Source organism: Pelecanus crispus, chromosome 1 (assembly GCF_030463565.1).
Source record: "Pelecanus crispus isolate bPelCri1 chromosome 1, bPelCri1.pri, whole genome shotgun sequence".
NCBI classification, from domain to species: Eukaryota; Metazoa; Chordata; class Aves; order Pelecaniformes; family Pelecanidae; genus Pelecanus; species Pelecanus crispus.
In genome coordinates this window covers 107,802,829-107,816,759 of record NC_134643.1, presented here as the reverse complement: position 1 = coordinate 107,816,759, position 13,931 = coordinate 107,802,829, and the positions used below count along the sequence as shown (strand labels likewise).

The 13,931-nt window shown below is 43.2% G+C and overlaps 1 protein-coding gene across 1 annotated transcript in view; it reads right to left on the bottom strand.

The window, feature by feature from the left end:
- PTGFRN (prostaglandin F2 receptor inhibitor) overlaps positions 1-13,931 on the bottom strand; it is a 66,338-nt gene that overhangs the window by 2,861 nt on the left and 49,546 nt on the right. Inside the window, 1 exon segment of the mRNA XM_075712019.1 lies at positions 5,771-5,878. Within this exon segment, the coding sequence (XP_075568134.1) occupies positions 5,771-5,878 (108 nt within the window).

Here is a 13,931-nt window from a genome sequence, read left to right as displayed (position 1 = left end):
ATGTATAAAACCACCATTTGCTAGTATTGAGATCTCTGAAAAATACAGTATTAGCAACCTGAAATTTAAAACTGATCTTTCATCTAATTGAGTTTGCTCTTTCCTAAACTTCCACATTTGATCTCCAGGCTAATGGAAAAATTAAAGCCCTAAGCCTGCTGCTGTACTCAAATTCTTTGCAGATATAAGTGAAGACAATTTTTAAGCCTCCATCAGGCAAGCTAACACTTCAGGAAGGAAGGGAACCTTAAAATAATATTAAAATTAAAATAATATTTTAAAGTTTAGTAAAGGGACATCCTCAGCTCTGCTACTTGAAGTATAGCATCAGCTGGCCAGGTGGAACATTATCCCTTACTGCAGACAAAAACCATCCACTGTTTGGGGTATAATTAATTCCCCTGTAAGGTGCACTGGTTTACACACATCTTCAAAAACAAAACAAAAAGATGAGGAAGCAAATGTTACTACCAGAGTCTCTGGCTGATCAAACTGTTTTGAGATGTCAGCCAGTTTCCTGCCCTGCCGGCCACGGCCAGCGGCTCCGTGTGACAGCACAGAAGCTCAAGAGAGCACCCTGCCTGTTTTGCAGCCCTACAGCAGGAGTAGGTTTCCCAGTCCTACATGGGCGTCAGCATAGGTCATATGGACCAGCAGCCCTCCCAACAATCTCTCTTGCCTATCATACTACAAATACTACTATTAGTTACTTGGCATAGCACTCGGACTACTTCCCTTGAAATTAAAGTTAATAAAAATTACCATAAACACATGTTCAGTTAACGGCACCAAACTTTGACCCCTGCTTTGTGTATTCATCCAACTGTCTGTGGGAAACAGGGCCTCTGCTGGAGAGCGCTCTGTTTCTATAAACTACTCCTCATCTCTGCTGCCTGTTTATGCCAAATACGGTAATAGCACTGGTCCGCAGGCAGTCATGTTGGGAACAACCAATTCCTTCCAAAGATCATCAAGACTGCCATTAGCTCTTGTGTTTCCAGGTACCACAGGAGCATATGGACACCTTTCAGGCTAAGTCCAACTAAGCTGAACACACCATTGCACTTGCTTTTAGCTTTAAACAATAAATTTAGATTTAAAAAGAAGAATCTAGCCTTCAGATTCCCAGGCAACTTGCTACCTTTGAAGAACTCCTCCTTTTCAGTCTCAGTTAATTTGAGGTTCCCTTCCCTCCACATACAAAGATGAGTGCAGGCACTTGCTGTCATTTTGAAATAGCTGAATCTATCTTCCATAATTACAACATGGGACAACAGTATTATGCCAACATATTTTATTAGTCAGTATACACAGTGTGCAATTAGTGACTCACTACAGACAGTCAGAGGGAGGATTTGGCTCCAAGTACTCTTTGTCACTATCCTCCCTGAAATAGCTTAGCACAGCAAAGTCATCCAATTCATTTCTATGTATCTCTGGTTTTCATGCAATAAAAACACAGGAAAATTTAGCAAAACCAGGACATAGTCAGGTGCTCTCTAAAGATCAGTGATGAACATGCCTAGCAGGTCCCAAGTGCTAATAAATATGTAGTTTTACTGACATAAAACTGGTCACACACTAGGCTTCCCAAAAGCATCTGTACCAGTGCGCACAATGTTGACCAGTCACTCTCACAATTTTTGTCCCCAGTCTACAAAAACCAAACCCAACCATAAGAACCACACTCACACTTAACACTACAAAGCTTTCTTCCACTGGTTCCCTCTGTGCTCCACAATGTTGTAAGTAGTGTGGGACACCTGGACAAGGTGCCCCACATTAGAGGAAAGCATAACATCCCAGTGCCAAGCTCAGAAGGCCATCAAGGACCTCGGTGCCCTCAGGGCATGCAACTCAGCTGCGTTCATAAAGGAACACAAAGCACTGGGAGCTGGACGCTTCAGAGCTCTGTGAGCAGAGTAACAGTGGTGCTGTGCATCCTCCCCTCCTCAGTTAGTGAGGATCATCAACGCATAAAGCACATCTTTATGCACATTTCAATTTGACACACAGGACTAAGCTGTCTGGGTCTTAGCTGCTTCCCTGGCCAATCACTCCTCAAAACAGGGAATCCTATTTCTAGACCAGCTCTTAGGAACAATACACTTCCACCGGTTAGAATGGAGCTCTCTCAGCATCTTGTTACAGTGCTGAATCACAATTTTGAGACCCTTTTTGTTTACTACATTTAAATGAGGCTGAATAGGGCTTCCTAGAGAGCTGAGCAAACCACTTCAAGCCATACAAGAGGTAAACAAGCTGGTTTTGTTAAATTCTCCAGCGTGCCCACTGGGTCTGTCTGGAGCAGATAAAAAACCATCTCCTTTCAGGCACAGTAAGTAATACTTTTAAATCCCTAAGCACATAGCCCAAGAAGGGGTGATCTGGGAAGTCTCGAGAGATCATTTGTGAAAAACGTGTATTCAACAGAAGTATCAGAAGCAGCTTTTATATCTTCAGGGCACAGAAGAACTACTATTCCCCCCGACACACACATACTCCCCTCATATCAATTCAAAACACCAACCACAGCTGCCAAGCCAAAGTAGCACTTCTTTAGATGGAGCAGTTGCTGCCATGTTACTGAGCTTAGTAATACACACTCCATTTCAGCACGGTCTCAAAGAAGCAGAGGAAATTAAAGCATGCAGCAGTCACGCCAAAACCGTTTCCATCCTTTTAAAAATTTCCCACAGGGTGGGTACACACAAACACACACACAGAGTATTATGAATTGCCTCTACCCAACAAGGGTCCAACCCATAAGTTAACGCTTCCAGAAACAAACGGATCAATCTAAAGATGACAAAGAAGGGCACTGACAAAGATGACTGGTCATTTAACTTTTCCTCAGCTCCTTGGAAGTACTTTATTTTTCTGACTGTGTATATGAAGAGGGAGAAGAGGTGGCACCTGACACCTCAGCTTATTACAGGAAGCATACATACTAATTCGCATGCATGCTTGCAAAGTCGAGTGCCTATGTGTACAAGAGCAGAGCTGGCTGGCATACCAAGTGCGTTCAAAGTGTTTTGGATGTGCATTTAAGAAGACATCCTATGAAATTCCCTGATCCTTCTTTGCTCACAAGAGAGCCCAAAACACAGCGTGCGGCAGGTCTGACACCAGAAGAGTAGATGGCCTTTGGAAACCATCATGCCCCTCAGAAGAGCCAACTGCAATTGCTCTGCTCTCCTTTCTCATCATGTTCCCAAATAGAAAGACCATGTCTGTACTGCTGTCATCTGTTTTCTTCTAGGAGATGCTGGCAACTCTTGCTCTGTTCATCTGATTACCTGGTGTAGGCTTTCCCTAACAACATGACTCATTTCCCCACTGGGATGAGACAGCCCTGTTATTTCCACAGTCTGTCTAATGTTTGGCACTCATTTAAAAAGCAAGTTCTCCATTCCAGTTGTGAATTAAATTGTGATACTGACTCAGCAAAGAGACAGATCAGAGACACGATACAGGGGAATAAGGTTACTACTGAGGAACTACATCTGTTTGTTATCATGAGTCCTTAAGACCCTTCTTCACCTAACCTGCTCTGTTATCCCACTGCTCTAGTCCCCTCCACCTCCCAAGGCCAAGAAAGCAGACTGACAAGGGAAGTCTGTACACCCCACAGATGTTGCAATAGATTCCAGCTGTTCCCTGCAGCTCTTCTGCCAGTCTCATCCAGAGGACCAGCAAGGACTGGAGAGGGGCCAGCTTCTCAGGCCCATATGAAAGGCCCAGATGGGGTTTCTCCACACAGCATGGCTAGTTAGGCCATCCTGCTCATTCAGCAAACTGCAGGCTGAGAGCATGGACTGAAAGGTTCCTTCAAAACCTGCCATAGTGGCATACTTTACTCCATTCTAGGCGTATCTGTTGCCTGTGCCTCATCTGCCCCATTATAGACTCAAAAAAACCCAACCCACAGGACCCAAAACAAACAAACAAAAAAACCACCACAGAAGCAGAGATCTGCCACATTCAAAATGACATTATCCAGCTATGGAACAGATAACCGTGCTGACATTTAAAACTCTGCACTGGCTGCTCATGACCGCTGGAAACAGTGCCATTTCCAACTCCAGGCATCATCTATCAATTCAACAGGCATCCATGAACCTTTGTGAAGTTGTTCAGTTAAAACTTAATTGTGCTGATGAGCAGCTCCTCAAAGAGGACACCTTTTTACTTTGATCCCTTTGATTATCCTTATCTTGCCAGTGCTTCTCCCAGTCTCAAGCTATGAAACGCACAAAAAACCATCACGAACCCAACTGCAGCAGAGCACTGGCAGGAGAGCCCCACTGTTACTAAGTGGCCTCTTTTCAAGTTTTAAGCGAGTCAGGGATGCTGAGGCCTCTTTCACAAGGCAACCCCAAGCTTATTTTAGCTGTCGAACACCAGCAGAAGCAGCAGCTGCTCCCTGCCAGCAATTATTGCTTTGCAAAGGAAGCCAGCTGCTTTGGGTACTGCCTCGCAACGATACCTGTAAGAGCCTGGGCACACCTCAGTTTAGAAGAGGCTTCCTGCTGAGCAGAAACTGCGGGCCAGGCTGAGGTATACATACAGGCATACGTCGCTGCTTACTGCGTCCAATATCCCAGGCTATGAATCTTTTGACAGCAATAAAGTTTACTCAGGTTTTCCTCCTTACCAAGCATTTCAATAATACAATCTACAGACTTCTATAATTTTTTCACAGGCAGCACACAACTGTAATCTAGCAAATTGCTTCCCCACTACACTCAGATTTAATGCAGAACAGACATCTTGGAATTTCAAAGTGATGGGCCTTTACTAAGCTCGGTACTCAATCTCACCAGCTACTACATTGTAAGTAATATTTTCTGCACAGCACCATTTTTTGTAGTAGCTTACGATTAGATTTCTAAGTTTCACATGAATCATGACATCTTTATACTTAGATATATATATTTATATTTTCATACATTTTTACAGATTTATTTTAAATACATTTTTATATTCAGAGAGAGAAAAAATTACTTTAAAAAAACCCCTAAGCTCACTCCAAACCCAAATTTTGGGTATTATAACCACAGTTATTCTCACAGCATTTTGATGAAAAGCAGCTCAGGCAATGCTGGGCGAGCAGCTAGGTTTTCAGCTATTCTCTGCACTTTTCAGCTCTTCATAAAAATTTGCTTTTAAAGTGTTCACTACCCTTTTTGCAGCAATTAGGTACTGTGTTTCTTTCTTTTTCCACACAAAAAAGGAGGCTCACCTTTGAAGGCATCAGCAATAAACATTCATTTTTTGCATTTAGGCTGCAGTAGTCAATTACTGTGATTTTTAGGTTTACATTAAGCCTTAAATTCACTCTGAAGCGTGAAGCTGACTGGCCAGATGACTTTAAGATTTGTTTACAGATGATCATTTTCTCTTAACAGGTTTTGCCAATGGACCTCATTCCCAATTAAAGGAAACAGGAATAGTTTTCATGGCCCATCTAGTGGTTGTAGGCTGAGACTGCCAGCAGTGTGGTCAGCTGGTGCAGACAGGACAGTGGGGTTTAGCAGTAAGAACACTTTTTTCCCCCTCCCCTCAAAATGTGAAACAAAAAAACCTTCTCTTAAATTGGGCTGTGTAAAGCAAACATGCTCTCCTGTATGTATCTAGTTCTATAGGATTTTCAATGCTGGTTCTCAATTCTCCAGCCTCACTCAAAGGACATAGGGTTGTAACTGCTGGCATTAGTCTGCCTGGTGAAGGCAAATGAGTTACAAGTAAAATAATTTTACCAAAATACCTGGCTCAAGTGCCATTCCTTCCATTGTGACGATACACATCAAATCTGCCAGTTCACCCTGGTAAATCGTCGGGTTGTCAGAATGCACCGAGACATTAAACACAGGACCTAGAAAAGAGTAACCACAATTAATCATGACAGGCTTTTCTTCAGTGTCCAAAACCTTTCTTGCATGAAGTATTCTCTGCTAGTTTGTGAAGACAGAGGTCTGACGTAGGAGTAAGCAATCACGCAAGTTTTCACAAAATAGTTAGCCATTTTTAGACATTAATTCCTACACTAAGACAAAGTACCCAAACTGTTACCCAACACAGACGCTGCTGCCCAAGTCTGCCTTCTACTGTCCTGGACAAAAGGAGCCTGTCTTCCACTGGTGACTCCTCTAAGAGCATGAAAGTTCAGGTCTTCCACTTAATCCAGCATAGATCTTTTTGGCTGAGGCTGTCAACAGGAATTCAAGTTAGAGCAAAACAGTATTTTAACAATACAGATGGTTCTGCTACAGAACTGAAACACGGACAATACAGGAAGTGCATCTGATAACACTTTTCTGTGGGTTTTCCTTCAGGCTCTGCCACAGATAGCTGCTTCTATAGAAGATGTCTCAAAGCCCAAGGGAACAGTAACCCCTTCAGTTGCAAAGCAGTGATGATATTGATGAAAACCATTAGGCTGTTATGAAATGCTCAGACACCGTGACAACATGTGGTGTTTGACTTCTGAGGTATATAAGTTAAAAAACAAAACCTCCCCAAATTTTGACAACAACTACATCTCTGGTACAAAATTAACAAAACCACAACTCCTCAGATATGCCAGCACCGCTAGTACTCTCTATTTCACAGGGCAGAAACTGAAGAATGTGTCAAAATACCCCTTCTGATTTCTCTACTAAAGAAGGCTAAGGAGATGAGTAGGAGGAAAGCTGATGCTAATGGTGGCCTCCCGGATGGCTTTGGGGGAAGGGGCCAGGGAACCCAAGAATGAACTTGGGACTCTAGATTAAGAAGTAACCCTTTTTACCCTCCCTGGACTCCATTAGCTGCTATCACTACCTGGCTCAGCTACCTCTGGGACAGCAGCAGCAACAGCAAGAAGCACAGAAAAGTGGTTTGGGAGGAAAGAAAAACTGTTGGCAGATTTGCCCTCCTCCATCCTTACACGCTACTGTTTCAGTACAGGAACTGTAAATTTCAAATCCAGTGAAGATCAGTGGCAAACAATGTTTTTAATGGAGAACATTTAAGGAAATCATCCAAGACAACCCACGTGTCCCTTGCCCTCCCAACAGGTTCTGTGGAAAGCTATGCTGGTAACTCACCACACTGCACATACTTACTCACATCACCTCCAAAGTGAGGTTCTGGAAAAAAACTTGGATGTACCGTGAAGCTAGAGCTGTCATTTTTGGTGAGATTATTCTAGACTACAAGGGCCTTGCTTGTTTTGGTCAGCAGAGATTACACAGCACACTAAGAAATGAATTCCAATTACAGTGCAGTAATTACTTCTGTGGCTTCCAAAATTCCCCCCACAATTTCCACTAGGCACAATGTGCTGCTCTTTGTTACACCATAAATTTCTTGCAGCCCTCTTCTCTGCCCCAGAAGCAGTTGTACTTTGCACACAAGAGCAGTATGTAGACATATAATCCCAGAAGTTTGTACCCATTTTGACACTAGAAGTCCCCTCTCTTAAAAATTAAGATTGCAAGTTACCCCACCAAGCAAGGATAAATGGAGATGCAGTAGAGTTACATGGGGACTACCAGCCGAGACACCTACATGCTCATGCTAGAACATATTTAAGGAAATAAGAGACCCAGAACGCTTTGAAGTTCAGCTGTTCAGGTAGTGACTTCACAAGAGACCCAGAACGCTTTGAAGTTCAGCTGTTCAGGTAGTGACTTCACAAGCAGGCTGCAGCCCTAACTTAAGCTCAGCATGATGGGATCCTTTTCTGGGGAAACGGAGAGAGACTAATCTGATTGCTTCCTCAGCCTCTATCCAAAGTCCAGGCATCTACTGCATTCAGCAGGCGCTGGCTTCAAACCCTGGCACGCCAACAAACCACTAATGCAGAGTGGAGTCTGAGCATTCCTGGCCACTGAATGTCATGAGGGTAAAAGCTAAGCTTGTTTGGTCACTCAGCCAGGAAAGGCCATGCATCATGGTAGTGCAGCACTCCCTACATACTCTTCAGTTCTGGGTCACCAAGCGCACCTCTACCCTGCCTCCTACACGAAAAGTCAAAGCTTCCTGAGCAGTAAGAAGGCTGCTACTAGGCAGCAGCTGCTCTGTCATTTCATAATAGTACTTCCCCTTGGTAAGCCACAAACAGTTATTTCCCTTTGGTTATTTCCCTACCAGGGTACAACTCCTGCAAATTACATCTGTACCTCCAGGGAAAATTCACTGTCCTGTGCTAGAAGAACTGGATTTCAACAGTCAAGAGATGTGTCGGGGTTGTGCTCTTCCCTCTCCAGCTGAAGAGGGAAAACAATTCTTTTTTTTTTTTTTTTAAACCTAAGCAAGTTTCATTACAGTGAAAGCTTCTTAGTTCAGTCTTGAAAACTGTGTGGTTGCAACTTCTTAGGAGGAGCATCTTTCTTCTTTGGAAGTATCTCAGGCCTTCTGCCCACATGCCCTGGGCCTCAGGCTGCCCTCAGGCATGAAAGGACAGCATGTTTTTGTTCAATTTTATTCTAAAAAAACCCAACCTACCAGTGCTTTTAACCTGATTGTAACTTGCCTGATTTATGTCCCCAGCTTAAACAATTTACTCTGGCTTCAACTGAACCTGTCTGGCAGCAAGATGAGAGAAGCAGGAATGAGCTGCATGCCAATCTCAAAAAAAAGCAGCAGCAAACCAGTGTTTGTTAGTGAGTTACAGGTGAAACCATCACCTTATTTCACTGGACATCTGCTTTACCTGCAGGCTCAGGAAAAGCACCTGGGCAAAAAACAGCACCAGAACAAACACAGGATGCTTCCAGACACATTTTCAAGGCTCCTGAGGACTTCGCAGGAGGTCACAAATGTGACACAAAAACCTTCTGCAAGGTGTGGGATCCTGTTGGGATTTTTTTCCCCCCATCATCATCACACCGCAGTTTTCAAGAGGTCCTGGATCTAGACTCCACCAAGCAGGGCTTGGCACACAAAACCCAAGTGCTTTTCTTAAGTTTCTACCCTCCAAGACAAAAAAAAAAAACACACCAAAACAAAACACACTCAATCACAAGCTTACAGATGCAGGCATGTGATAACAGGCAACTAGCAGTAGACACTGACTATCAGGGTCTCAGCATCGCCACGTTCAAGCACTTGCAGTGTCACAGGAAGGGTTGGGGAGGTGATATGAGCTCTCCTTCAATGAAATCTCAGTTCATGCTACATTAATACTGAGAAAAATAGAACTCTACAGATAACAGATGATGTGGCTTTGCTCACCTTGCCACCTGTATTTAACAGTTTGAAATACTGTTATTGGCACCTACTGGTCACTCATGAGAATAAACAAGCCAGAATTCAGTTTCAAATGCAGGGTTGACAGATCAAGCATGACCTGTAAAGCTCATCAAGAACAAAGCAAAGTTAAGTGTAGGAAAGCTTCTCAGGAGTTTGAAAGCTGAGAAATAATTGGATTTTAATAACTTCAGGTTTGAAGATACATGTCATACCCTCAGCTAATATGGAAACTAAAGAGCACAGATTTACAAAACCAACCAGCATTCCCAATTCTAAGAGCTAAGCATCAACCTTCCCCTAAATTGCTATCTTCTGTTGGGACCTTTGATTTAAACTAAGCCAAAATCTCTGTTCCTCATTGTAGTAAGGCCATATGTGAGCTTAGATACAAACCCTAAAATAAGTTGTTTTCTTTACTAGAGTAATAACAATTTTATGTTAAAAAGCATCTGCAGTAAGGACAGGAATAAAGAGTTTTCAGAGCATTTCTTGACTTCTGAATGCTTGAAAAACACTATATAATTTTAAACAGAAAGTGAAGAAACTGAGGTTAGAAGTTTACTAGTACAAATCTAGAAGTGCTTTAAGAGAAACCAGGTTCCAGGATCAGGCCCTGTCTGGTGTAATTTCTTCTGAATGTCTCCTTTTATGGCAGATCTCATTGCTCAAACCATTGATTTCATGCAACCAGGAAGGAAACTCCAGGTTCCAAATCCTATAGTGATATAGGTTCCAGCTAAAAAGTGTTTTGCAAATTCTTCCACATACGTAAATGGAAGAAGCGTTTATAAGCTGCACCAAATTTGGTTTATTACTTTTGTGCTCAATTAGATTCACACTGAACAGGCTGCAGGGTGGAAAGGAGGAGTTCAAGTTTGAGTTAATCTACTCAGCTTAAGGATTTACATATTGGAGAAAAATAAAAAACATCCTGAGCCCTATTTACCTGATGCCACCCGATCCTCCCTGCTTTCCTTCCCTGCTCAGTAATCCAAACACCTTAAATCTGCAAGAAAAAGAAGGGGAAAAGGAGGGAGAATAACCAAGAGCCAGTTAAAATCTAGATTTACAACAGAAGAGATCCTAATTACCCAGGTCCTAGGTGACATTTTCGCCTTTTCTCTATCATTTTTGCCAGTACTTCTCTGCAAAAATAAGGTATAGACTCCCCACAGACAAGAGTTAGCTTTATTTTCCAAACAAGCAGAGCAGAGAAAGGTCAAGTAATCTGACTGGCAACAGAGATCCAGAGCAGGCTGTTCCACCCAAGAAGCCTGCACCCAGTCCATGACCCAGCAGGGAGGCTGCAAACACCGCACGCAGCTTCCCTACTTGCAATCAGCCAGCACCATGGACCACAATGGGGAAAAAAACCTGATGCAACCCACAAGTTCTCTGTCTTCCAAAATATTACTCATATCTGCCCTGGCACCAAATCATTCACTCTTGAACTGAGAATCCCATGACTTGCCTTTCTCCAGCTAATGAGCTCCTTCACCCACGCTATTCCAGTCCCCTGCCCTCTCCCTGCTTCTTCATGGAGCTGTTCCCTAACAAGTTTTACCCCAAGCCTCATAATAGCTGTTACTGGAAGAAGTCCCCGGTAGCTCAGTCTGTGGTTTCTACTTCCAGCTACAAATTAATGCACGCAGGCACAAAGGCACACAATGACAAAGCATGTTCCTGCCCATTAAGAGTGGCTGGAAAATACCAGCCTTTCCTGCCAAAGGGTTTCTGCTGTATTGCTCTTCATTCATTTCCATGATTAAGGTTTCTTTCCTTTAAGAATCTTTCTATTCTCCTTTCTTGAAACTGAGTATCTCTCGGGGTCATTGCAGGGCATCATTTCATTTCAACTGCAAGTTCAACACTAATACTCAGCTCATATTTCAGCAGCTCCCCGTTTATCTCAGCTTCTTCCAAAGTGCATGATAATGCATTGCTGTGCAATGAGCTCACATGCAGATGTAATCCAGAGTTGAAGATCTCATTGAGATGCTTCCCTTAAAGTTCTTTTATTTTTGCCTCTCCAGAGCTTTCTGCCCTCTGCTGAATGGCACAGGGGGAGCCAGCTCAGAGCACAGCCAAGCTCTAAATGGTTCTCTCTCATACCTTACTTCTCAATATGAGATTAAAAGCTTCCTTCTCCCTGCTTCCATCAAGGGAAAGGAAAATAAGTCACTTTTGTGGAAATCCCTGTGAGCGTATAGTGGACAAAGACACTCTAAACACTAACCTGGGTTGCTGGGTTCAGGGTAAAAGGGAAAGAAAATTAAAGGACGAATGCCAAAGAAGAATTTATGATGCCAGGATAAACCAGGTGGATTTCACAGAGACCAGGTGCCTCAGCATTAAAAAAAAAAAAAAAACAGCTGCAGGCCAGCTGGAGCCATGTGAACCAGATAGCAGGACACAGACCTGCATCAGTTAAGCACTCTGATCTCAAGCAAGTTCCCAGCTGTTTGACTCCCACCTTTGCTGGCCAGCTCAGCTAAGGCTGCAGGCAAAGGGGAGCATGAAAAAGAGACAGCCTCTCTCATGCACTGCTCAGCCCTTGCAGTGCAAAGGCATTGCCACTGCAGCAACACCTCCAGGTTACCAGAAGACAAGTGAGAGATTTCAGGTTGGGTGCATAGGATTACAAGTCTTACAAGAAACTGTCTTGATACACTGGCTTCAGAACAGCAAGGAAGAGAAGACGAGTGTGTTCCAGGCTGAAAGAAAGGCTATGCACACATACATCATCCAATAGTTCAGGAGGAGAGAGGATGTATTTGCATTTCAGCAGAAATGATGCAATGAAATTAAGAGAAAATTTCAAGACAAGCACTGGCAGCTGCTCTTGTCCCTCGCTTTACTGGGCAACCTTTGAAAAAGAGATAGCAGAACTTCTGTTCTAGACTGGGAAAACAAAAAAAAAAAGCACTGAAGAGTATCAAAGTCTTCATAAGGGACAGCTTCCCCCTGCCCCCCAAATAAGCTTAGTTTGCTTACAGCTACTGGACATACAGCAGGCATTCATTTTATGAAATTACTCTAGTGATCCATGTTATTCACAAGGCCAGACCAGAGGATCCGCAAGATCCTCTCTGGTCTTAAAATATATCCAGCAGAGAACAATCTGCTATTGACTGAATATTTGAAAACTAATGACCTACTAGGCTCCTCCTCACCACCCCCACCCCCCAACTTCCAGTTTATATAATTCAGTGGACAAAATCCACATTTCATTTTTTAGTTCAGGAAGTTTCAAACAAATGCCTTTACATTAAGATTTCAGATCGTTAACCAAATGGAATAAATACGTCCCTCTGCAACAGCAAGTGGAGAAAGAAGAGAGGAGGTCTCTGCTTGCAGCCAGCAAGTTCTGCTTTGAATGGAAAGAATCTGAGCAAGACATTTTCCACAGATGTTCATGGAAAAACATTTCAGAGCACTGCCACATTTCAAGCCTATTGTGGCAGGAAACACTGAAGTTTCATGTGCGCAGTCCCCAGCTCATATATAAAAAGCTTACAGGCCTCCTGCCATTCAGATAGATCACATTGCACAATGCATATGCACACTAAAAACCCCTCCTTGAAACATCACTCAACTCAGAGATCTGGGAGGGAGTCAAACTGGAAGAAAGGATTTCCAATTCTATCAAGCCTCCCCACGCCCTATCAAAAAGGAATCAATAAAAACAACCAAGAAAGAAATTCCTCCTGTGACTAAAAGCTTCGTGTAAAATCCTTTAAGGGCTTCCTTCTGCTGAAAATGCTGCTTCCGTATTGATCACCTCCTCACTTCATCCCTCATGGTACAGGCTGAAAAATGCTGTCAAAGTCCAAGCCTTCAAAGCACGGAGGAGACTGGAATACCTTCTATTTTTCAAAGTTGTACTGCCTTATTATATCTCCCCCCCCCCCCCCCCCCCAACAGTCACAGTTAAAATGCCTTTCTCTTACACTCTGAGAACCCCCAAAAGTTGGGAAAACTGTTAACAAGTCAATTGCACTATTAGGGAACCACTCACAGGCTATTCATCACCTGTTTAACTCAGGATTTAGCAGAGCAGTGCTCCCCAGGTTTTACAGCTACCTGGAGAGCTGCATGCCCCTCTGCTTTTTCTGACTCTCTCCTGTTAGTATCTTCCCTCCAGTTTTGGGGAGCCTCTTATTCTCCCTAGAAACCACTAGCTACCTCAGCAGTTCTGCCTTTCACCACTCCCGTAAGGGAAAATCTGGCACCAACTTCTTTTTCTGAAGAACAAGTTTGACAGCTGCCTGTACCACAGGATGCAAGACAAGGGCGTGATATCTGAGCTGTGCTTTTATAGCTGCTTAACAACTTTACCATTTATCTCTGGCTCCCTGACTCAGTCACAGTTTGCATCAAAGACAGTACACCCTCAGCAAACAAAACCAATGTAACACACCCACAAAACATCTTCTGTCTTGTACGCCCGATTCCAAGTAATTTTCCAAATAGTAATTCCACAGTTAGTCCATTCTAACGGTGCTCATCACATGTCCTCATCATGCCCAGAGATGAATGTCCAGCAAGGATATCCGAGTAACCACTGAAGGACACAAAGTTCATCCACCAATTGAAGAAAGGAAGGTTTTCAAGCCAGATTTTGCTACATGCCAAGATTATTTTGGGAAATAGCTCTCCAGTAAATTGTGCCTGGGATCTCATTTCTCTCT